The sequence below is a fragment of the Tachypleus tridentatus genome, chromosome 10 (genome assembly GCF_004210375.1).
Source record: "Tachypleus tridentatus isolate NWPU-2018 chromosome 10, ASM421037v1, whole genome shotgun sequence".
Taxonomy (NCBI): Eukaryota; Metazoa; Arthropoda; class Merostomata; order Xiphosura; family Limulidae; genus Tachypleus; species Tachypleus tridentatus.
Genome location: NC_134834.1, coordinates 3,365,190 through 3,392,316, shown reverse-complemented (window position 1 = coordinate 3,392,316; position 27,127 = coordinate 3,365,190). Strand labels below are relative to the sequence as shown.

The following is a 27,127-nucleotide window of genomic DNA, read 5'->3' as shown; positions in this document are numbered from 1 at the left end:
AAAGAGCAGGCATGTTTGGTGTGACTTGGATTCAAACCCACGATCCTCGGATTACAAGTCGAGTGCCTTAACTACCTGGCCATGCCAGGTCCATGAGGTATAATTCTTTACTTTTAAAAATATTCACAAGTACAAGCTTAGAATTACTTGCTATGGTTGATATGTGAATTTTTTGTTAATCCAGAAGTGGAATGTTATGTAGGATAATCATAGAAAATTAGTTTGATTGAATAGCATATCAACTTTACAAATTACAGTAATTCAAGTTTAATTAAGTTTAAACTTAAGTTTTCAATAAACTGGTGGCACATTTAATACCATTCGCAAAATTAACAACGTAGACGATTTATATAAAAACGAAGTCGCATTTTTCTAACGAGATGTCATTATTATATCATGTATTGATTTGTGTATTTTTATAACAAAGCCAAATCGAGCTATCAGCTGTGTCTACCTAGAAGAATGAAATCCCTTATCATAGCATTGTAAATCCATAGACTTACCGCTGTCCCACCGGGGAACATATATTATGCAAGGCTTTGGTATTAGTAAATTAATTTTGGTGTTATAAATTAATTGATTGTAATAAAAAATAAGCCATGAGCTAAAATGGTGAATAGAATAATACTTGATGATGGTCGAATGTTATACCTCATTTTGCTTTAATAGATCTTTTACCTGTTTCATAAAAAAATCATACATATATCGAATTAACAAAATAAATAGAGTTAAATTTAGTTTAATATTAATGAGCACATATTGTTAAATATAAAGCGTGAAATAAATTTAAAATATTCCACAAAAAAACTGCACAATTTATTTGTGTACATATACATATACATAATTATAAGTATGAGTATCTGAAATAAGCTTCATGCAATCAACATAATATATATTTATTTTTCTTGTATTGGATGTTCGTATTTCTGTCTTCATTATATATTGTCGTAGTAATAACTCGTTGGTAAATAACTTGGTATAAATAATTTCATTTACAGTCTAATGATCCCCTAGTGGCACAGCGGAATGTCTGCAGACTCACACTGCTAGAAACCGGGTTTTGACACACGTGGTGAAAGAGCACATATAGCCCATTGTGTAACTTTGTGCTTACATTCATAAACAAACAGTCTAATGGTAAATGGAACATACAACGCTAAAATCCAATGCTCAATTCCCCGCATATGCCCATTGTGAAGTTTTGCACTAAAAAAAAATTATTTACTGGGACGTGGGTTGGCGTTGTGGTGAAGCTTTGGAATTTAAAACTTGATTCGAAATTGTGCGATACACGAAGTGTTTACTGTCCTTTAGGCTTAAAAAAAAAGAAGGGATATTTATTTCCTTCTCATGGGTGTTACAGAAGATAAAATGGTTTCAACTGCATGACTTCCCTTCAGTCATTAGTTGAAATTCGGAGCAGCAGTGGATTGTTTCAGAAACCTTACCATAAATACGCATACAATGCAGAATTGTATCTATCAACAGAAATTTACCTCCAATTTTAATACTCAGTCCTCTATTTTGCATTGCAAACTAAACAAAATATATAGTTAAAATTTACTATTGCAGTAAACATATTTTTTTTAGAAATGTGAAGACTGCAATACTTGCAACAGTTTAATCTACCTCTTAAAAACGTTAGCACTGTTCTTATAGTTTTTATTTTTATATTTAAAAACAAGGAAAAAAGTAACTCTAGTGTCAGCATTTTGAATTAACGTACATCACGAGTTAAAAACCAAGGTTAGCAGAAGAAACCTGAATACTTACATGTACAGTTATAGGTGCGCTCTTTGAAAGCAATAAGTCAAATAAATAAATAAAGTTTGATTTAATACCTTTTAAAAACATAAAAAATAAGAAAACATATATTTAAAATATTACCAATATTAATACGTTTTTTTGATTCTTATTAATATACTTAGTTAAATTACAGAATATGTATGACGTAAGCGGAAAATCTGATTCAAGATTCATGATGACACCATGTACGAGTGCTGTGGTAACGTACTTGTTATGAATTCTATGAAACTTAACGAATAATGTTAATGAAACAGAACATTTTTCAACGTATGTATGCAAGAATTTTACTTTCTAGAGGTAAGAATTACAAAGATATATTTAGTTTGTTGTTTTTATATTCAGTAATTTGTTTACTGTGTGAAACTTAGTTGAAGTTCTCTTGCGTATGGCCTCGTTTGTTGGGCTAGTGAAACTGAGCCCTGAGTGTGAAATATAAACGTGCTAAATGAAAAGATAGGCTGGACTCAAATTGCATAATAAGATTTATTGTACAGTATAAGGCTAGGAAAAATATTGGAAAACGTTAATGCTAATTATAAATAATATAATAGTATATTGTTTATAAGTTTTTATTAATGTCATTGTTTTTCGTGGTATAGAAATGTATTAATTTAAGGTGTTTAACAGATATTTTGTACCTTTTGACACTCAGTAAAACTGGAAATTTAAGATTTTACTTGCTACCACTTGTAAATTTTATACCGCAATGGTTCTTAATATTTTTTGGGTGTGACCCAATTTCTGGGGACGGGGTTAACTCGCAACCCATGTCTTCAAATAGACCTCTCAGTGCAGCCACTGTTGGACTACAAAGCCTGGACATTCACTGAAGACCCTTTGTGACTCACTGAAAAGGGCTTAGTTTTGGGTTGTGACCCATTGGATAAGAACTACTGGTATTGGTATAATGTATTACTGCAGTTATAGTTAAAATATATTAATCATGCTATAGTGAACAAATACCATCTCATTTGTGTGCATGTTAATACAGGAGAGAACAGACATTGTGTATGAGATAGGACTACATTGAAATTTCCAGGTTAGCGCTGTAATTTTAGGATGTTAAACAGTTTGTATTTTTAACTTCCTAAATTAACACTTCTGAGATTTCTTATTGTCAAAATTTTGTAAAGTTTTCTTTTTTGCCTTGTGTGGGTGTTGAATATTGGTTTGATTCTAGTTACCTTGGGTGGGTGTTGAATATTGGTTTGATTCTAGTTACCTTGGGTGGGTGTTGAATATTGGTTTGATTCTAGTTACCTTGGGTGGGTGTTGAATATTGGTTTGATTCTAGTTAAGAAATGCAATTTTTCAATAGTAAAATAATTAATGAACTGGTATTTTAATTTACTAAATATATGGGTATCTTTAATATATTTTAAATTTGGCAGAATATTGGTTGTGTTGATTTGTAACAAGATAATTATACTTACATTTCTGTACATTCTGGAAATTTGGATTTTACAATGAAACTTAGGAATAACTATTAGTGGTCTGCAATAGAAAAGTTATATTTTTAACCTAAAAGAAAAACAAATTCACTTAATTTTGAAACTCAGAGTTATAGGTGTTGCAGTATCCATACAGTGGTTTTTATGTAACCTTACAAGCAGTGTCATGAATATGTAATATCAGCTGGTTTTTAGGATGACTACTTATAATAAATTATGTTAATTTATCCAGAATCCTAACTACTGTTGTGATCTTTTGATAGGACTAATTGAAAGTTCAGCACCTAGCTGGTGAGGCTTAATGTATTATAAGTAAACTGCCAGAAGTCCGTTAACAACAGATCACATTGAAAGCAAAAAATTACAGGTAATGTTTTGTGTTGTATATACTTGTGTGTAACTTCTAATGATGGATGCCTGTGTTTTTATGTGTATACATTTTGTAATAATAAGTTGGTGAGAATTCTGGGTAATATTTGTTTAACAGAAAGCACTTGGTAAGTATTACACATTATATATGAAGTCTGTTAGACAGGCTAATGGACGTTTACCAAATTTTCAAGAAGAATTGTACATGAAAGGCTAAACCATCTAATGATAAAACAACAGGAAACAGGATTTCCTGTATTTTCTTTATTTCAAGTGCAAGTTTTCTGTGTTATACTTGTGGCTATAAATTGTACAAGTTCTTATACATTCTGTGATTTCAAACTTAACATTTTAAAGGGGAAATTGTTAGCATTTCTGTGTCATGTTTCTTTCATAATGCATATGAGATCTGTTCCAAGTGATAATGTGTTCTTTAAATGTCTATATATATATTGCAGACAAAAACTATGTTTGTGTAACATATTTTGATATGTTATAGATGAGTATATAATATAGGTGTTTAAAAACCAATATAAATAATTCCATAGTTTATTTAAACTGTTACATGGAAGTAGGAACCTTTTACTAAAGATCTGAACTATTTCTTTGTGTAAGCAGTAAATATTTGTTAGCTATAGGTTATAATGTTGATAGAGGGTCCAAGTATTCATTAAAAAATTTTTGTGAACAGTTTTTAAGCCATAAAATTATTGGTTTTAGTAGAATGTATAATATAGATAAATATGCAGCCTAGCTTTCATAATGTTAAAATGTTTTGCATATGAAGTTACAAGGAGAGTGGTGACCGTGTATTCTTTCGAATGGTAATCTAAAAATTATAAATGAGAAAGTGTTACTTTCATTTGTGATTATAAACCAAAGGTTTTGTTCTTTTCTCAGTTCATATTTTGTTCAACTTGTATTAACTGCTTCATCTTATCTGAGCCAGTACTCTGTTCGGGTTCATTGTAATCTCGTAATTCTTGTCAGATAAACGAGCTACCAGCGTCTGCTACCACAAGTACTTGTATTTCTGTCAAAGGTAGCATCAATTGATATTTACCTTTCTGATTGTAGTTCAACTTTATCACTGACAGAATATATGTAGAATAGAGCTACACATAGGGTTCAAGGTCTGTAAGTAATTTGAGTGTTTGTGAGTTAATTCAAGTAACTAAGGTGAAACATGGTCTTGTGTGGGTTTTTGTTTTATGTAAGTAATTATACATATTTTAATGTTAACTTATGGAATGTGCTTTAACTAAAGTTTCATTGAACCAAACGTGATGTAACGTAGGACAACAAGGAACATTGCATGTCTATTCTTGAGGAAAGTCAACGTTGAAACCCATTCTTTAATTTCAAAATATCGTTTCTTTCTCTCTCAAACTTGTGTGAAATGCTGGTCACCATAACAAGTAATAAAACTGTCATAACCAGGATCTTGTTTGTCTTACACAAATTTGACCTTTCTGTTACCTTCGTAATATATCTTAACAAATTACATCTTTATCTCATCAGTTCTCCTAATATACTTTAAGGTTGTCTTCCACCCTTCTGTTTTTTCTTTTGAGATAAAATAAGTTAATATGTGTAGCCCGTTGTATTGAAGAATCAGTGTTAACTGTAATTCCAAATGTACTAGCTGTACTTACTGGGAATGTCATAAGCTTTCAGTACAATGCACATGTTTGTTGGTTACAAGAAGTCAAATGTGCTGAAACAGAATGAGTCGAGGTGTGTCTGTTCTGAAATACATATTTATAGTATCTGCATGTTTACCCTTTAGTAGTTTGATAACATACATAGTACCATGTTGGCTGGTACACTTTGAATCATCTTAGGAACCTCATGTTGAATCTTTCCAATACACCTTTGTCTCTTATTAGATAAGGGAACCAAAAGTGATCATTATTGAAGTGTAAATTGAGAGATTTTAGACCCGTAATCATTGTCACACCTTTAGAAACTGATAGTCATACAACACAAAATCTTTTAAATATCTGAACAAAGTCTTCTTTAAAATTAACTTGTAATTGTTGTATCTTATAGAATGAAATATGCTACATAGGAAGTATAAAAAACCTTTATTTGTTTTACATGATTGATTCTGTGATACAATTCTGGATTTTGTTGCTGGAGAGCTATCTTTGAATCAGTACCACACCATAAAACATTGTGTTATATTTTCTGCACTTTAAAGTGTTGTGTGGAACTTTCAATATACAGTTTCCAGAATATCGGTATAACACAAGTTCATCTACACATTTTGACACATTAAGTATTTGTACTATAATGTTTGATACAGCATGTGTATCTTCACAAAATTTGGTTGACTTTTAGTAATGGTTACAAGTTTTTTGTACACAAAAATCAGGTATTTCAATAATATTTTTTCTATAGATTTATTTGTGAAAATAGTCTGTTTTATCACTAGACTTAGTACAAAGTGATTTCATGTAACAATTGTTAAAGCTATTCTTTGTCCTAAATATTTGAGATATTATTTGTGTAATCTCTAAAGCTTTCTAAATACATGTCAAATGTTTGTTTTCAATAAGACACTATGTTATTTTCTATACTCTAACCACGTGGGGTCTGTCATTTGTTCAATCTTGTAACCATCATAAAAAATAAGGAATTATGCTTTTTCATCCTAAAATTATTACATATTATAACACGATAACATGAATGTTTAGTGTTTGTAGCTTAAGTCTCATAACACTGTATAAGAGCATATATATTTTTATTTCTTATTATAATTACCTTCCAATCATACATGCATAACATTACGTACCTTGCACTGACACGGTGCACGTGCACTCAAGTCACGTTTCCAGTAATATAAAACTGGTCTTCCCTGTCTTGACTGTGTTTTAGTGAATTTGTATTTTGTAATGTACAGTCACATTTCAATTATTATACATATGTATGTATATAGATTACTACTATTTAGAGATAAATTATTTTTCTTAAAATATAGAACAATAAATCAAGTAAAGCAAACAATTATCTCTTCTTGCTACGACCTTTGAACTCAGTTGTTGCTGGATATAGGCTGCTAAGCCTTTTAAAGTTCTCACTTGGAGGATATCAAACAGTTATTTTAAGTTTTATATATACAGTTGAATAACCATAAAATCATGAATAACTACACTGATACCACAGAATTCCACTATAATTTATTAAGATTAGTAACTAGGATTTATTCAGATTTTAAAAAAACATGAAACTTTGAGCAGTCTAAAGATACAACCTACTTCCTTGAAAACTTGGATCAAAAGAGCATGGTAGCTTTTTCAAGGATTAAAATGGCTGAGAAAACTACATTGGGGACATCAGTAAACTGTTGATTGGTTATTCCGCCATATATTAAAGCAAGTGTATAAAAGGGTTGGTTGGTTTGATGTTTTATGGCTTAGTATAAAAGTGACTATATTAAAAATTAAGTTGAACAGGGGTCACCATGTTTGATTCAGTACATATACCATATCTCAGGAGAATGAAAAGATATGAAGTTCTTATTTTATATTCTAGCTTGCCAGTATTAGTGATTTGTGTACCTAATTTGTACAAAACTATAGACTTGGTGTTTTGACATCACAAACATCTAATTTAAAACAGTGTTGCATTCAACATACCACGTGACGAAAATATAAATTTAGGTGTGCTCTTTTAATATTAAAGTTTCTATAAAATGTTTGGTTTAAATACTCTGGAAACAGATGTGTGACTGGTAATATATGTAACATACTGTTTTGTGTTTAACTTCAAGGGATTAGGTAAAATATATTCCCTGTACACCAAGTCATTTCTATACAGAGTGGAATAACATAGTCTGAATGTGTGTCAGTGACGCATTTTGTGATTGTTGTTTGAGTGAGCCTGACTCACTGCTGTACTAGTGGGCAGAAGATAGTAGGAGACTACAGCAGGTTTGCCATGAATGTGAACATAAATGTTTTAATTTCTGAACTAACAGAAGCACACTTAGTACATTTGTTATTTTCCTGAATATTGTGGGTTATCTTTCATGAACTTCTTTATAGAAGTTATTTGTTGCAATAGCTTTAGTTGTACAGATAAATGGTTTTAATGTATGAAGTATTATTCTTTAATCTGTAGGCTTTCTCATGTTTTACTGAAAGTAAAGTTATTTAAGGAAATCTAATAGTATTGTGGGCCTGTTAATTCTTGCTAAATATTAGTTGGTTTTTCATGTCTGTTAAAATCTCTGTTTCTTTTATTTCAGTAGTAGAAATGGGTCAAACACTTTCTGAACCAGTGACCCAAAGGAGACTTCTAGTTGTGCGAATGAGTAATGTGAAAGTAGGCGCATCCTGCATGCAAGGGTGGAGGATTAGTATCCTTCTGTTTACTTCTAGAAGAACTGGTTGTTTTTACTTAAAGTATTCCATGTTTGATGCTCACTAATATCACAGTAGTGTTTTTGCAGACACCTGTAGCAGGTTTTTCAGTCATTTCAACATTTACAGAAACGTATTCTGACTTAAGGTTTGGTTCCTGAATTGTAATAACTCGCTGTCTCTACTGATACATGTCTTTGTATGATAAGGAACTCTTATAGCTTTTGATGTAATTGCATTTGTGGTTCACATTTAAATTTATTCTGTTTTTAAAGCATACATTGTCATGTACTTGACCAACGAGTTTCATCAGCAAGTCTATTCATATAGTTACACTTTATAAAGTTCATCAGTGAAAATAACGACTCACATAAATATGTTAATGAAAGTACTGTTTATACAACATTTCTCAGACAGTCAAAAGTTTCAGGACTAGAATTCCAGAGTTTCTGAAGATCATTTTCTGCAGTATTCCAGTCACTAACTGATCTCTTTCAATATTTTCTAGTTCAGCACTTAATTCAAGAAACTTTTGCCTCCAAATTGAACTGTTTTGTAAATCAATCAGTTGCATGTAAACATTATTCAAGTCAGTTCACTACAACATTTCCATGTTCAGTTTGTCTAAAGTTACACTGTCTGCATACATTACCAGTTTGTTTAGATAACCTGAATGTATTAAATCTTAAAGAAAATTGTTCAAAACTTGAATGTTTGAAAATTGTATTAACAAGCATAATTTCAAGATCTGTCATGTGTTTTTTAGGTTTGGTAGATATTTAAAAGTACTATTGTGAACATCATTGTTGGGGCTTCCTTATTTAGTACTTTCTGTTAGTAAACCACTGTGTAGAGACTTCCCTTAGTACTTTCTGTTAGTAAACCACTGTGTAGAGACTTCCTTAGTATTTTCTGTTAGTAAACCACTGTGTAGAGACTTCCTTAGTATTTTCTGTTAGTAAACCACTGTGTAGAGACTTCCTTAGTATTTTCTGTTAGTAAACCACTGTGTTGAGACTTCCCTTAGTACTTTCTGTTAGTAAACCACTGTGTAGAGACTTCCTTAGTATTTTCTGTTAGTAAACCACTGTGTAGAGACTTCCTTAGTATTTTCTGTTAGTAAACCACTGTGTTGAGACTTCCCCTAGTATTTTCTGTTAGTAAACCACTGTGTAGAGACTTCCTTAGTATTTTCTGTTAGTAAACCACTGTGTAGAGACTTCCTTAGTATTTTCTGTTAGTAAACCACTGTGTAGAGACTTCCTTAGTATTTTCTGTTAGTAAACCACTGTGTTGAGACTTCCCCTAGTATTTTCTGTTAGTAAACCACTGTGTAGAGACTTCCTTAGTATTTTCTGTTAGTAAACCACTGTGTTGAGACTTCCCCTAGTATTTTCTGTTAGTAAACCACTGTGTAGAGACTTCCTTAGTATTTTCTGTTAGTAAACCACTGTGTAGAGACTTCCCTAGTATTTTCTGTTAGTAAACCACTGTGTAGAGACTTCCTTAGTATTTTCTGTTAGTAAACCACTGTGTTGAGACTTCCCCTAGTATTTTCTGTTAGTAAACCACTGTGTAGAGACTTCCTTAGTATTTTCTGTTAGTAAACCACTGTGTTGAGACTTCCCCTAGTATTTTCTGTTAGTAAACCACTGTGTAGAGACTTCCTTAGTATTTTCTGTTAGTAAACCACTGTGTTGAGACTTCCCCTAGTATTTTCTGTTAGTAAACCACTGTGTAGAGACTTCCTTAGTATTTTCTGTTAGTAAACCACTGTGTTGAGACTTCCCCTAGTATTTTCCGTCAGCAAACCACTGTGTAGAGACTTCCTTAGTTCTTTCCGTCAGTAAACCACTATGTAGGGGCTTCCTTAGTACTTTCCGTCATTAAACCACTATGTAGGGGCTTCCTTAGTACTTTTCTTCATTAAACCACTATGTAGGGGCTTCCTTAGTACCTTCTGTTAGTAAAACACTGTAGGGGATTTCTTAGTTAGTACTTACCATTTGTAAACTACCGTGTAGGGGCTACCATAGTTTATTTCATTAGTAGACCACTGAGTAGGGGCTTGCTTATTTAGGACTTTCCATTAGTAAACCACTAGATAGGGGTTTCCTCAGTCAGTAAACCACTGTGTAGGGGCTTGCTTATTTAGTACTTTCCATTAGTAACCCACTAGGTAGGGACTTCCTCAGTCAATAAACCACTAGGTAGGTAATCCTTATCTGTGGTTGGTGACATTTTGTAATTACAATTTTGAGGGCAGAACTATTTCAGCACTGTGCCGAAGTGCAGCTGTTTCTGTTGGTAATTATTACAAATCTAGACTGTTACGCTTCTGTTTAATGACACTTGTATGTTTGTTTATGAAAGTAAAATAATCTGGTAATATAAAGTTAATGCAGTGACTAATAGAACATTTTTATATTAGACAATGCATTCTTCTATCTGCACAAAATTGTGCAGTCAGTCAGTTGAAAGCATTCTTTACACACAAACTTCATAATAATAATAATGTTCTTTCATTACCCTCTGTACCTGGCTCCCTCGCTTCATGACTATTTATTTCAAGTAGCTTGGAAGTGAGTGTAGCTAATGTATTAACAGTGATTTATAAAAGACAAAACTTTTACAGAACAAAACTACAATGAGGTAATTCATGTTGTGTGGATGTTCAATAATATTGTGACATCATATGATCTATAAAATTCTTTGTTTATTATGACTACAGTGAAGTGTTGGTAATGACATCATATGATCTATAAAATTCTTTGTTTATTATGACTACAGTGAAGTGTTGGTAATGACATCATATGATCTATAAAATTCTTTGTTTATTATGACTACAGTGAAGTGTTGGTAATGACATCATATGATCTATAAAATTCTATGTTTATTATGACTACAGTGAAGTGTTGGTAATGACATCATATGATCTATAAAATTCTTTGTTTATTATGACTACAGTGAAGTGTTGGTAATGATATCATATGATTTATAAAATTCTTTGTTTATTATGACTACAGTGAAGTGTTGGTAATGACATCATATGATCTATAAAATTCTTTGTTTATTATGACTACAGTGAAGTGTTGGTAATGACATCATATGATCTATAAAATTCTTTGTTTATTATGATTACAGTGAAGTGTTGGTAATGACATCATATGATCTATAAAATTCTTTGTTTATTATGATTACAGTGAAGTGTTGGTAATGACATCATATGATCTATAAAATTCTTTGTTTATTATGACTACAGTGAAGTGTTGGTAATGACATCATATGATCTATAAAATTCTTTGTTTATTATGATTACAGTGAAGTGTTGGTAATGACATCATATGATCTATAAAATTCTTTGTTTATTATGACTACAGTGAAGTGTTGGTAATGACATCATATGATCTATAAAATTCTTTGTTTATTATGACTACAGTGAAGTGTTGGTAATGACATCATATGATCTATAAAATTCTTTGTTTATTATGACTACAGTGAAGTGTTGGTAATGAAATCATATGATCTATAAAATTCTTTGTTTATTATGACTACAGTGAAGTGTTGGTAATGAAATCATATGATCTATAAAATTCTTTGTTTATTATGACTACAGTGAAGTGTTGGTAAAGGATATGACTTAATTTATTTGAATTACTTTATCCAAACTATGACTCCTTCAGCTGACACTAAATAAGTGGGTGGCTTTTCATAACATATGTTCTGCAGACAGCCTATATATTCACTTACCAGTTTTAGTTGTGTGAGTAAGTAACAAAATGTTTGTGTTTCATTATGTGCTTCAACATTTACCTGGTATCAGGAGAGTTTCTTCCTATTAAGTGTGGCAGTGTAAGAGTTCAGACTCCAGAACGAGAGAGGTTGGTGGCTTGTTTAATTCATCCTACTTTTGGTCGGAACTGACAAACCACTAGGTGTGGCTTTACAGCTCATGTTGTATTTTTCCAATTGAAAATGACACCACTAGACTTGTACGTGTGATTGAATAATGTTCATTCATTTATCAAGAATTAATAATATTCACCAACTCTTCTGTGTCATCTGTGTTCATGTAGTTTGGATCTCTGTTCTGTCGTACGTGTTTGTAACTTAACATTGTATTTGTTCTGTTATTGCGGTTAACATCTAAACCTAAATACCTAAGCTATACAGGCTGTTGTCTCGTAGGTGACTTAGCTGACATCTAAACCTAAATACCTAAACTGTGGCAGCAGGAGTAAAGATTATCTCAAATATAATAATCCATGTAAATATATTACAAATGTTTTATTTGAAATAAGTGTCTATTGTATAGTAGTTTTTTTTAAAATATGTTTTCTGTAACTTAAACAACAGACATGGAAGATGCCCACACGCATCTGTTGTCTCTGATGGAAGATAAACATGCATCTTTTTTTGCTGTTTATGATGGGCATGGAGGAGCAAAGGTTGCTCAATATGCAGGATCTCATCTTCACAAGAAAATAGTTGGTCATCCGTCATATAGTAAGTTGTGTACTGGTCACCCGTCGTATAGTAAGTTGTGTACTGGTCATCCATTGTACATAACACACAGCGTACTTTCAACACCGTGTTCAATAATTATTTGATTTGAACAGCCAAGAAGTACAAATTGTATTTAATATCTACCAAGACTAGAATACTGTGAGATAGAAGAGATACGGTTCAGTTCTATTTGTAACTGTTAACCAATAAAAAGACATTAACCAGTACTTTTGTATTTTGATATTACAGTTTTAAAAAATGAGTTTGGGTGATTCACTTGAATGCTTATGTTGTAGTTAACTGTAAATATTTTATGTTTCTATTATCAATAGTTTTATGATTAAAAGTAACTTGAAAACAGAAAACTTTTTGGTAACTCTTTATAAATATTAATAATAAATGTTTTTATAGAAGTGTTGCAGATATGTTTATAAGTACAACATTAATATTGTCTCTCTTTTTATATCAAGAAAAGGGTAAGATTGAAGAAGCAATTAAACAAGGGTTTTTAGCTGTGGATTCTGACATGTTGGAAGGTAGGAAAAGTGTCTTGTTTTGTAACCAGTTTGTATATTAATATGTAGGAAAAGTGTCTTGTTTTGTAACCAGTTTGTATATTAATATGTAGGAAAAGTGTCTTGTTTTGTAACCAGTTTGTATATTAATATGTAGGAAAAGTGTCTTGTTTTGTAACCAGTTTGTATATTAATATGTAGGAAAAGTGTCTTGTTTTGTAACCAGTTTGTATATTTATATGTAGGGAAAGTGTCTTGTTTTGTAACCAGTTTGTAAATTAATATGTAGGGAAAGTGTCTTGTTTTGTAACCAGTTTGTAAATTAATATGTAGGGAAAGTGTCTTGTTTTGTAACCAGTTTGTACATTAATATGTAGGGAAAGTGTCTTGTTTTGTAACCAGTTTGTATATTAATATGTAGGAAAAGTGTCTTGTTTTGTAACCAGTTTGTATATTTATATGTTGGAAGGCATGATGAATGTTTTTTTTTGACAATTAGAATCAAATTCATGGTAGGAATTGAGTTTTAAATATTAGTTGTTTAAATATAAAAGTAACACAAAGTTATCAGGTGAATTAGTCAACAATAGAAGTTTCTTTTTTATATGCTTGATAATTTTACAGTTTTGTGAACTTGTTTGGAAGTATTGCTTTAGTGCTAACACTTGTACTGATGTATTTTTTATGTAATTCTCTGGTAATCTGATTGGTTTCTTGTCTTGAGATTCAGATAAATATGTAGAACTTGTTTTGGTTGTGCATACTGGTCAAGTTGAAATATGTTTACAATTTTATTATTTCTAGATGAAAACATGAAGGATGAATTAGCAGGAACAACGGCCGTCGTAGTCTTACTGAAGGGAAACAAAGTATATTGTGTATGTCATGGACGATGCCAGTGTTATATGTATTTAGGTTTCTTTAATATCTCATAAAGTATGCTGTCATGATTAATTGTGGGTGTACCTTGTCTGTGTTTCATTTTATTAACTTAATTTTAATTGTCCATAATAAAATACAGAGTCTAATATTACTGTTATCTATAAGGAGTTAGAATATAAATTCTCTCAGTACAGATGCAACATACTGGAAAAATACGGTTAATGGATTCAAGTGTAAACCATTGTTATAATTGTTTGTTTAGGGTAACGTAGGAGATTCAAGAGCAGTGGCAAGTGTTGGAGGGCAGGTTCAACAACTGTCTTACGACCACAAACCTGGGAATGAAGCTGAAACAAAAAGAATAATTGCAGCAGGTGGCTGGGTTGAGTTTAATAGAGTAAACGGTAAAACTTCCATTTGTTTCTAATGGTTAGGGTATACTTACATAGTATAGTTGGTCATGTAACTTGTGTTGATATGGTATGATTCTGATAAGTGATGTAGTTGGTCATATAACTTGTGTTGATACAATGTAATTCTGATTAGTGATGTAGTTGGTCATGTAACTTGTGTTGATATGATGTGATTCTGATAAGTGATGTAGTTGGTCATGTAAATTGTGTTGATATGGTATGATTCTGATAAGTGATGTAGTTGGTCATATAACTTGTGTTGATATGGTATGATTCTGATAAGTGATGTAGTTGGTCATATAACTTGTGTTAAACTGAATAGAGTAAACTTGTATCTGTTTACAGGTAATCTAGCTTTATCAAGAGCACTAGGAGATTTTGTGTTTAAAAAGAATGAAAAGAAATCCCCTGAAGAACAGATTGTCACAGGTGAGGCACGATTATATCTTATTTAAAACAATGAAAAGAAATCCCCTGAAGAACAGATTGTCACAGGTGAGGCACGATTATATCTTATTTAAAACAATGAAAAGAAATCCCCTGAAGAACAGATTGTCACAGGTGAGGCACGATTATATCTTATTTAAAACAATGAAAAGAAATCCCCTTTTGAATTGAATCACAGAATATAGAAGTAATAATAGTGATAAATATTAATGTAGACATTACCTTAATGTAAGACAATAACAAATCAGGCAGTTGGTGTTAACCTCTGTTAATGTTGTATAGAATGCTGTCTTTTGCATGTAACGATCTCAGGTTTTATGTCCTAAGCAGGAGAAAAGAAAATTTCAGTAGAACATTATTCTACTACACTAAAAGTAAAAGACACAAAACACATGTTTTGGCACAATGAAAGGTAAAATATTTATTATCACTTATAGCCGATTAGTTTAATTAACACATTTAACATCACCAGGGCTAGTGTTTACAATGTTAGCTTAGAATATATTTAGTTACAAACCATAAATAGGTGAATTTATTTTGAAAGGTCCAGCATGGCCAGATGGTTAAGGCACTCGACCTGTAATCTGAGGGTTGTGGGTTTGAATTCTTGCAGCCCAAACATGTTCGCTCTTTCAGCTGTGGGAGCATTATAATGTGATAGTTGTTCCCACTATTCGTTTGTAAAAGAGTAGCCCAACAGTTGGCAGTGGGTGTTGATGGCTAGCTGCCTTCCTTTAGTTTTACACTGCTAAATTAAGGACAGCTAGTGCAGATAGCCCTCGTATAGCTTTGTATAGATATGGTAAGACTTGAGTGAAATCAGTAGGAGAATTTGCTTGGTTTGTTGTCTCTATTTATGCTCACATATCTAGTTGTAATTGTACAAATACTGTTTTCTAACTTCCTGTCTGTACACCTCTTAATGTCTTTACATTTTTCCAGTTATAATTACCATTACAGTTCCAGAAATGTTCAGTGAAAGTGGACAACACAGTGTTAACATGTTTTTTTTTATTTATTGGTTTTCTTCCAACCTTATTTTTATTTATTTCATTTTTTCCCTCTGTACATTTTTACCACAACTGGTAAATTCCATTGTTTTCATCAGTCTGTGGGATGAACCCGACTTGATAACCATTTAATAAGAAATGTTAAGAATTTTTTTCTGAAATCCTAGTAAACATATGGTATACTGAGGGACTTGTATTTTTTGACATTAAAATAGCTGCTACATTATTATTTCTATAAAACAACTGAATTGTAAATTGGTTATATGATTGTTATTGGTATTGGTTTGGTATTGAGATAGAAGGTATTTTATCATGTCTTTGTTTGTCCATCTTATATGTGTATTTTGACCATTGTGTATTGAAAATAATATAGCTTTAATATAAATATTGAAATACTCGCATAAATAACTACAGGGTTTTTATTGGTCCTGAAAGTAACCACAGGGATTACACAGGTCCAGGAAAATAACAAGGTTTCTTTGGGTCCTGGAAAATAATTGGTGGTTGCACAGATCTTGAAAAGTGAGTACAAGGTCTCCACAGGTCTTGAAAAGTGAGTACAAGGTCTCCACAGGTCTTAGAAAAGTGAGTACAAGGTCTCCACAGGTCTTAGAAAAGTGAGTACAAGGTCACCACAGGTCTTGAAAAGTGAGTACAAGGTCTCCACAGGTCTTGAAAAGTGAGTACAAGGTCTCCACAGATCTTAGAAAAGTGAGTACAAGGTCTCCACAGGTCTTAGAAAAGTGAGTACAAGGTCTCCACAGGTCTTAGAAAGGCCTAGAATATGAACTCTAAGTATTGTAGTGTTGGAAAAAGTGATTTTAAATCACAATCTAGGAAAAGTCCTGAAATTTAAGTCTTTATACAAAAAAATAAAAATCCACCCCCTGTGAAGTAATTGGCTTAATTAAGACAAATGAAAAGTTTATCTGAATTGTTTATGGTTAATGTTGTACATTTGGTTGTGATTGAAATTGTGTGGCAGGAGTTGTGTTCTGTATGGCTACTGGAATTTGTTTTTATAAAGTCTGTGGTACCCCTCAACTAACTTGTTATAAGAGTTTTATAGTGTGACTATGTGATGCCATGTAGCAGCTGTTAATTATAACTATGTATTTTGTGAAAAGCTTATCCAGACATAGTTGTGAGAGACATAACTCCAGATCATGAATTCATTGTCCTGGCTTGCGATGGGATCTGGGACGTGTTATCAAACGAAGAAGTAGTGGAGTTCATACGATCCAGGATTGCTTTGAAGATGGAACCTGAGCACGTAAGTCCCTAAAACAGAACTCTCTTAAGCCTGACATAACCGCTGCTTGCTTCAAGACCTGTTTAAAAATATCCTTACAATTTTGTGACAGGTTTGACTCTAAAACATCTTAGAATTAAAGCTTTATTGTTGTGTAATATGTATTTTACCAAGTCAATTAAATGTTCAAACCTTAATTTGTATACATGTCTGTGGAACCTAATGTGTAAACAACACATTTATAGTTGTTTATATAATGTTTCTGCTTATTCCATGTGTTAGGCTAAATTTGTTAAAACACTAGTTTATTGGGTATAGAATTATACATACCCTGTTTTCCATATTATATTCTGTTGGTGAATTTAGAATCACAGATTTCTTGTCTCTCGTTGATTTGAATGTTTCTAATGTTCCTCAGCTGTACCAAGAGTTAGAACTACAGATTAAAAGCAGTAAGGTTGTAGAAGATTTACGGCAGAGTAAAAATGGTTCAGCCGTAACTTCCAGTTTGTTCACTTGGTGCTCTTGTGCAATGAATAAACCATAATCTAAGAATTTTTATATATCTTGATATTATTTTCACTATTGGTAACACCTTTGTGTTATGTCTGTCGGGAACTTCAAGATTTTGCTATGATGAGAGGAGGACTTTGATAGAACAAGTAACATAAGTTAGGGACATAAATGTGCTACAACACCTGACAAAGATACGGTTGTGGTGATACAGGTTTGAAAATGAAATCATTGTTTAGCTATAAATATTTCAGGATGTTTGACTTTAGTGGTAAGTTGTGTACTATGATGAGTGAAATCTCACATCAAATTCTTTACATACAAGGTGGATAACAAATGTTCGCATGTTCTGACTATCTGGTCTTACATTCAAAGTTTAAATTTCTTTTCAATGTATGTCGATAAACTTGAACCCCCCAAGTGTACTTTAAAATTCAAGTTTTTATATTTTTCACTCCTAATTTGAGTAAGAAATACTTTGAATTTCACAACTTGTGTTAATCTGTAAACTTGGGTCATTGTAATTTGTTAGTTGCTGTGGTGAACCAAGTGGAAGAAATAACAAAGCTGTTTGTTTGTTATAGAAAAAGCAACAAAGTACTTGTACAGAAATGAAGATATGTGAGTTCAGGGTTTTTAATACAACATGAGAACTAGCTGTATAACAAGTATCATTCTACCACAACATGGTAACTAGCTGTATAACAAGTATCATTCTACCACAACATGGTAACTAGTTGTATAACAAGTATCATTCTACCACAACATGGTAACTAGCTACATAACAAGTATCATTCTACCATAACATGGTAACTAGCTGTATAACAAGTATCATTCTACCACAACATGGTAACTAGCTGTATAACAAGTATCATTCTACCACAACATGGTAACTAGCTGTATAACAAGTATCATTCTACCACAACATGGTAACTAGCTGTATAACAAGTATCATTCTACCACAACATGGTGACTGGCTGTATAACAAGTATCATTCTACCACAACATGGTAACTAGCTACATAACAAGTATCATTCTACCACAACATGGTAACTAGCTACATAACAAGTATCATTCTACCACAACATGGTAACTAGCTACATAACAAGTATCATTCTACCACAACATGGTGACTGGCTGTATAACAAGTATCGTTCTACCACAACATGGTAACTGGCTGTATAACAAGTATCGTTCTACCACAACATGGTAACTGGCTGTATAACAAGTATCATTCTACCACAACATGGTAACTAGCTGTATAACAAGTATCGTTCTACCACAACATGGTAACTGGCTGTATAACAAGTATCATTCTACCACAACATGGTAACTGGCTGTATAACAAGTATCATTCTACCACAACATGGTAACTAGCTGTATAACAAGGTATCATTCTACCACAACATGGTAACTAGCTGTATAACAAGTATCATTCTACCACAACATGGTAACTAGCTGTATAACAAGTATCATTCTACCACAACATGGTAACTAGCTGTATAACAAGTATCATTCTACCACAACATGGTAACTAGCTGTATAACAAGTATCATTCTACCACAACATGGTAACTAGCTGTATAACAAGTATCATTCTACCACAACATGGTAACTAGCTGTATAACAAGTATCAGATAAGAAAGTACCAGTACTATCATTTATGTCTGTTCCTGTGTAACAAACGTGACTATGGAACACATGGAGTGACCTTTAACCTTGTTCATTAGAGAGCTGTTCTTGTTTCCTCCTGGTTCTTGTTATGCTTTACCTATCCAGATGTACTTGTTACTTTCTCCTGGTTCTTGTTACACTGTACCTTTCAGGTGTTGTCCTTGTTTCCTCCTGGTTCTTGTTACACTGTACCTTTCAAGTGTAGTCCTTGTTACACTGTACCTTTCAAGTGTAGTCCTTGTTTCCTCCTGGTCCTTGTTACACTGTACCTTTCAGGTGTAGTCCTTGTTTCCTCCTGGTTCTTGTTACATTGTACCTTCCAGGTGTAGTCCTTGTTTCCTCCTGGTTCTTGTTCCACTGTATCTTTCAGGTGTAGTCCTTGTTTCCTTTTGGTTCTTGTTACACTGCACCTTTTAGGTGTAGTAGTCCTTGTTTCCTCCTGGTTCTTGTTACACTGCACCTTTTAGGTGTAGTCCTTGTTTCCTCCTGGTTCTTGTTACACTGCACCTTTCAGGTGTAGTCCTTGTTTCCTCCTGGTTCTTGTTCCACTGTACCTTTCAGGTGTAGTCCTTGGATAATCCTAAGTTTGGATATTCTAAGTAATATTTAAATGTTGTTATATAGAACTTTCCATTATAAAGTGTATATGAATAATCTCTCCATATTTGGCAACTTTCTGAACTTGAATGGAAAAATCATGGACTGTTGATGTGACAAACAGTCTTCCCTCCAAGTCTAAAATTTATGATGCTTTTCCCAAATATGCTAGTGATTTGAGCATTTTTTTTATTGTATTTGAAATGTCTAAACTTGTTCTATGTCATCTCGTAGAATAACATTTTTATATCATTCATAGAGATATGTCTTAATGTTTCCAGGAATGAAAATGACATCTAAAGAAACTGTTGTGATCTGTCATTTTAATGTTATACATTAAATGTTAATTAGAGGGAACTGCAAGTCTCAATTATGAGTTAAGATTGAAAGGTTTAGTAAGGTAGGCCTGGAAGGTCGTGGCAGTTATCACATTGTATTTTATAAATAATGTCAGTATGGTGTTTGTCAGTGTAGTTTTTACATAGCATAGACCTTAGTTTTGTGCCTAGTTTTTGAATAAATTTGGTATTAACTGGAATGTCATATTTTGTTACTAATTTTTGCCAAATGTTGGTTATTTGTTTGCTGATGTCAGGAATATATGGTATACAGCAGTATATGGTTTCGTGATTTTTTGATTCGTGAGATATATTGACTTTAGTTGGTTGATTTTGCTTTCTGTCTAGGTGTGTGTGTATAATGTTTTCTACGGTTTGTGGAGGAAACTTATTGGTGTTGATGAAGTATTGTTTTATTTTGTCTAATTCATCATTAATTTTATCTGGTGAGCATAGTTTTATGGCTGTGTTTATTTGGTTTCTTAGTATGTTGAGTTTTTGTTTTGTTTCATGTGCCGAGTTCCAAGGAATGTATAGTCCAGTATGGGTGATTTTTCGGTGGATTTCTGTTTTGAATTGTGTGTCGGTTCTTGTAATTTTGAGGTTAAGAAATGATATTTGATTGCTTTCTTCCTGTTCACATGTGAAGTTAATGTTGGGATGTATAGAGTTAATGTGATTGAAAAAATTAAGTATGTGTTCTGTAGATTTGAATCCATAACCGTGTCATCTACATATCTGTACCAGTATAGTGGTGGATGTAATGCTGTGTTAATTGCTTGTATTTCAACTTGTGTCATAAAAATATTGGCTAGAACTGGTGATACTGGGTTACCCATGCTTAGGCCATTTGTTTGTATATAGTTTTGGTTATTGAACATGAAGTTTGTCTTCATCGTGGTGAATTCTTTGAGGGCTGCTAATTGGTTGCTGGGAATGTCTACTGATGGGTTAGGGTCTCAGATATAGAGTTCTGAGGCTATCTTGCAGGCTTCAGCGGTTGGGAGTTCTGTAAAGAGGGATATAACATCGAAACTGACCATTATGATTAAGTTGGTTTAGATTAGACTTGAAATTAAGAGTCTATGATGAATATGCTAGCTGATGTTATATATTTGGAGAAACAAGTAGAAAAATGGAAACCAGATTTAAAGAACAAAAAAAAGTCACCTTCACACATTTTTGGACACTACAAATCAAATTAACACAACATAACCATAGAAAACACTCAAATACTAAATAAAGAAACAAACATAAACAATCTCAAAATTAAAGAAGCCTTACTTATACAAAAACTCATGCCCAAAATAAACCAAAGAAAGTTATACCTATTTTAATAAATATAATCAAACATCTAAGCACGCCCTCAACATTCCTACACTCAGTTATACAACCCCCTTCAAACATGTGGTCAGCTATTGGTCAGTTACCTCTTTCTTTCTTTGTGAACCTGAAGATGACCGAAGATGGTCGAAACATTGTTTGCTCTTCTACATAAAATTTTCTCTATCTATACCAGCTGTGTTTACATATATATAATCCTACAATGAAACTGTAGGTTAGCTGTGTTTACATATATATATATATAATCCTACAATAAAACTGTAAGTTAGCCGTGTTTACATATATATAATCCTACAATAAAACTGTAGGTTAGCCGTGTTTACATATATATAATCCTACAATAGAACTGTAGGTTAGCCGTGTTTACATATATATAATCCTACAATAGAACTGTAGGTTAGCCGTGTTTACATATATAGATAATCCTACAATAAAACTGTAGGTTCCCAGATTTGTTCCTAATTATATAATGTTGTGATTGGTTCATTTATACGGTAACTCAGAGTAATCAATATTTTAATGTTGAAACCACTTTATTAAATGTACATTTAATATAGATAAAAAGTAATCCTATGTAGTCATTTTGGATCAGTTGGGTCTAGCAGTGTCAGAAGCTGAGCCATTTTGATAGTTGTTCAGTGGAACCTCATCAAATTGTGGCAACAGAGGGCGTACTAATAAAACTACCAAGAGAACAAATTGGCATGAATCGTTTTCTTTTCAAGAAATAATAGATTCATAAAAAATATGAACCTATACTATGGAATAAGGAAACATTCTAAGATTGATAAGAGAATTCCATGGTACTGCTGATAGTAGCTGTTTGAAATATCTTTTGAAAGGAAAATATTGAATGTTATCTGTATTTATTTTTGTGTTTTATGAGTTTATGAATCACTTACATTCTACTTTGCATGTATAAGAAATGAACTATGAAACTTTCCATGGATATTTTCAAAGGTTATTAATATAAATAACAATAAAATACTAATATACAAATTCTTCAAGTTCTGTTATTGATAAATTATTTCACAATTTGAATTTTGGAAACTTATGAGCACTGTTTAAAAGTAGTCGTTTATAGGTTGAGAGAAAACGATGTTTGTCAAAACTAAAACTCGTGTACGTCAAGTAAAAACTTAGTTATTCAAGGTTATTGATTGTATTTTAAAAGTAAGACATCCACAGTTATAATGGCATTTTTTGCTACTAATATAAAGTATTTTTATTTGTAAATGTTTTGCACTTGTTTGAGCTAAAAGGTAGTTGTAAGATTGTGTGCTCACTTTGTGTGCTTCAGAGTTTTAAACAGTGTAGAGCATGAAACAGCTACAGTTTCAATGTCTGGTAGTAGCCAAAGAAATTGTTTGTTTAAAACAGTTTTAACTGTACATTTGCAAATTATCATTGAGAATATCCACCATGTAACGTTTCAGAGACATTAAACCAGTTCTTCTGGTGGTAAACTTACATTATTGTTTTAGCTCCCTTACTTGGAGAAATGTTTAACTTGGTGATCAGTAATTTTGAGTTAATGGGAGAAACATAGCAATTATTCATGACTATCCTTTACCGAGTCTTTTATGTTTCTGTGTGTTTTCGTTCTAGATATGTGAAGAGCTCATGACGAGATGTCTGGCCCCGGACTGTCAAATGGGAGGACTTGGTTGTGACAACATGACTGTAGTCCTAATCTGTTTCCTTCACTTTAATACATATGATGAATTAGCAGTGAAGTGCCAGCAGCCAGTTCATACACCCAGTTTGACTGACCTAGAATCTGGACGTGCGGAGTCCGAATCTTCAACTCCTGAGGTAGACGACGACGACGAAGGTTCGGAAGACGAACACCAAACGAGCGGTAGTTTTACAGATGCTTCAGAAGTACAACTAGCAAGTAAACAATCTGAACACCAGGCAACCTCATCTAACATGGAGGTTCACAAGGCTGGTCGCACGGCAGTGGTGTGACCCCACGAATATTAAATGACACTCGATACAAAGCACACAGTACCCCAGATGACCTTCTTCTCTTCAGTTGTCCATGTAGCCTTGCATATGGAAAGAGATTTTTGGAAATTTGTGTGTGTTAAAAGGAAGATTCTAAATACTGGTGTTTAGCTGATCTCACCAAATTTATGCCACTAAACTGATAGATTTGGCCAGTCATTAGTAGGCATGAGCCATCAGGGATAGCTATTGTTGAACAAGTTTCTATTTTTGTACAGTACTACGAGTTCTTAGTCACACCCCATCAAGTTTAGCACTAGAAATAACACAGTAAAATGTGAAGAAAGAAAAATGTTGTGTAGTAAATGTATGTGTCACCCTGGGAAAGGCTACAGCAAGTAATGTCATTAAAAATTATAAAGTCAAAATAGTGTTTGTTCATGGTGTTATTAATTAGTGATTAAAATAAAACAGTTTTTGTGTTGCGTAGTTTGGTGTATTGTTAAAGAATTCCTTGGTTTTGCTTGGAGTTGTTCTAGCCTAGGTTACCTTTAATAAGCTAATTCTAAAAAAATAGTCCATAACTTTAATTTATTAACATTTATTTTAAAAGAGACTCTCAGATTTGTGAAATAAATGTATTCTGATCAAAAAATACTTTCATATTCTTGTTGGTTTCCGTAAAGAAAAGAACAAAAAACTGTTACTCTCTTGAAACTGTTGAGTTGGTCTCTGTTAGTATAGACAGATCCAGGGTTAACTACCATATCTGTACTTAGTAAAAAAATACTAGCCCTGATAAACAGGCCTTGTTATTTCTAGCAAAACTTGTTCCATATGTAATTAATATCACTGGATTGCACCAGACATCTTGAGATCTGGTATTCAAACCTGTTAGTGGTACTATAATCTGGTTCAGGTGTAATTAATACCTGCTAAGAGTGTTACGTGAACCAGGTGTAATTACTTGCTTTACTTTCTGATACTACAAAACAAATCTCATACTGTTTATTAATATAAATCCATATATAACTGGAGATGGAAAATGTCTTAAATTAGATTTTGTGTTAATAACTAAATATACAGTTGTTGGCTGAAATTACACACAAAATTATTCTACTGAAATCATTTTAACCATTTCATGGTTTATGTGTCATGCACTTTGAACTAATTCTCAAGTGTTATAATCTGGAAGGTAATTCTCCCTTGACCACTCAAACGGAACCTCAATATGGAATTCATAAATGCCATTTTTATAACCTATTAATTACCCTGGATTGAGAAACCTTTGCAAAAGTTAACTATAGGATTTCGAGGTAAATGAAACAGCTGTACACTACAATTAATTTTAACTGTTATCTTGTTGAAGTGGTAATTAGGTGACAGTTTGATCAACTTCCATACATATCAGGTTTGTTGAAAGAGAATCAACATGTAATCACCTAGTCACAATGTAGGTTGTCTTTATCAGAAACTCTTGACTTGGCAATAGCTGCTAGCTATAACTTTATAGGTAATTCAAATAAAATTGTGTATCCAGTAAGATTTTTTGGGGTTAATTTATATCTATTTCCGGTGCTGGGAAGGATTTTTTAATGTAGTAACTAATGTCTCTGCAATTTCAATTACATCACGATATTCCAAAGTTGGCACTCGAATGGAAACTAGTACTTTTGGAAAATGAATTTTCCTTTGTGGCGACACTTAAAGTCTGCCGTTTTCCTTTCTTTTTATTCAAAGTAATTTTCTACTAAAATGAAAAGTATTTTAGACAAACATACATGGTACAGGGCCCCTAATCTTCTCTTTAGAGCAAGATTCTTTCTTGTACATGTTCAAAAAATAAAAACCGTGGGTATTTATATACATGACTTAGACTGGTACAGGATACTTTATACACTGCTATATTCTACTTAAATAGAAATAGCTTTGATATGTATCGTTCAGGGCTCCGTTATGAATGGCATATTTTATACACGGATATATTAGTAGCTTGGGTATACATACGCATATTGCTTCTCCAATGGATACATATATATATTACACGTGATCTGATCTCTTCTTACACTTGTTTTATTAGTGTCAGTGCTGTTCTTATAAGCAGTATAAAATTTGTTAAGCCTTACTTCTTTGTTCTAACAAGAAACTGGTAGTTTAATTTATTAATTAACACTATTGTAGGTCAGAGTCGTACATGTATTTGTTTGAGGAAAAACATGAGATCACTTTTGTTATTCTTGAATGTTGGCATTATTTATGGTTCAATTTGTTGAAGGATTAGAAATATTAACTGTAGTTTTTTTGTTTTGTTTTACTTTGTTTCAATGAATTTATTGGTTTAACTTAAATGCTCGCAATGACTAACAGCCATTTTGTCATCTGCACTTAGTAGTTATTTCAAGCCAGTATTTTCAATAACTACTTATGGTACCCCCTTCCTTTAGCTTGGTCAGTGGTGGATTATTATAATTAAAGTTTCCCAAGCTCGTTTTACGTCTCTTTCAAATGTTATGATACGTTGAACAGGTACTTTTGGATTATTCGGTTGAAAAGGATGCAATGTTCAGGCTACCATAATGAATTTTCTTCTCCCTCTGTTGAACAAAAACATTAAAATCTATAACCCAAAACAATATCTAAAAAGTTTGGAACCTATCTTCTAAATGTGTGTCCACATTTTACTGTCATCTAATGGATCGAAGAGTTATCGGGCCAAACAGTGATTCTTCCTCATCACTGTGAATGTGTTAAAAAATAACAGTCAATTGCAGTATTTGGTTCAAATAGATTGATCCCTTGTAATGGTAAGAGGTTGCACTTCTTCTGGTCAGTAGTTAAAAAATTGTGGCCAGCTATACCTGCATACTCGAGTTCTCTGGCTCAGCCATTTATTCTACGTGCACGTATGGTGCATTCTGGTTAAAAATTACAATTCCATAAACATATTTTAGAATATTTCTTTGACTTGAGCAAAGCATTGTAACAAAAATAAAAATATTTCTGAGTTTAGTATGACACACAATAGTTAACTATAGTTTAATTGCATGACCTTTCAACCACATAGACGTTATAATGTAACAGTTAATCCCACTATTTGATAACAATAATCGTTCGAACTTTCAGCCATGTAGATGTTATTATGTAACAGTCACTTCTACTAGGCCAGATAATTAAGGTTCTTGACTCGTAATATGAGCGTCACGAGTTTGAATCCCCGTCACACCAAACATACTCGCCCTTTCAACCGTCATAGTGCAATTGACCACCATTTGTTGGTAAAAGAGTTGGCAGCGGGTGGTGATGACTAGTTGCCTTCTCTTTGTCTTTTATTTTAACATTAAGGATACCTATCAAAGATATCTTACGAGTAGCTTTGTGCAGAATTCAATAAACCTACAGCAAACAGTAATTAGAACTTGTTTTTTTTTTACAAATGTGTTAGGTAGGTAGTATTTGAAAACACTTTGGTTTAAGGTTTATTAAATGAAATTACTTATTAATGTTTAACGAAATATAACTCGAAACGTTTTTGGTTTTAACACAATAGAATGTTTACCCAACTTCAAGTCTCTAGTGATTTTGCGAGAAATATGTGGAATATGTGGAGTTGTATGCTAAAAACAGCTTATTACCACCAGTTATGGGCACAGCATAGATAGCCTATTGCTTCGGGTTTAAATACAAATAAAACTTA

At 32.6% G+C, this 27,127-nt stretch overlaps 1 protein-coding gene across 3 annotated transcripts; it reads left to right on the top strand.

Moving 5' to 3' along the window:
* Positions 1-1,760: 1,760 nt before the first annotated feature.
* Positions 1,761-24,088, top strand: LOC143228643 (putative protein phosphatase 2C T23F11.1). 3 transcript variants are annotated; one of them, XM_076459878.1, is made up of 10 exons: positions 1,761-2,103; positions 3,521-3,624; positions 7,879-7,989; positions 12,350-12,499; positions 12,970-13,035; positions 13,819-13,892; positions 14,159-14,300; positions 14,655-14,738; positions 16,894-17,039; positions 23,092-24,088. In XM_076459878.1, exons 3-10 carry the CDS (start codon positions 7,887-7,889, stop codon positions 23,452-23,454), a joined length of 1,128 nt encoding a protein of 375 aa, XP_076315993.1. In that variant the 5' UTR covers positions 1,761-2,103; positions 3,521-3,624; positions 7,879-7,886; the 3' UTR covers positions 23,455-24,088. The 3 variants fall into 3 exon arrangements, with proteins under 3 accessions (XP_076315993.1, XP_076315994.1, XP_076315995.1); XM_076459879.1 differs by having other exon boundaries at positions 1,945-2,103; positions 7,882-7,989; XM_076459880.1 differs by lacking the exon at positions 1,761-2,103 and having other exon boundaries at positions 3,514-3,624.
* The last annotated feature ends 3,039 nt before the right edge of the window (positions 24,089-27,127 follow it).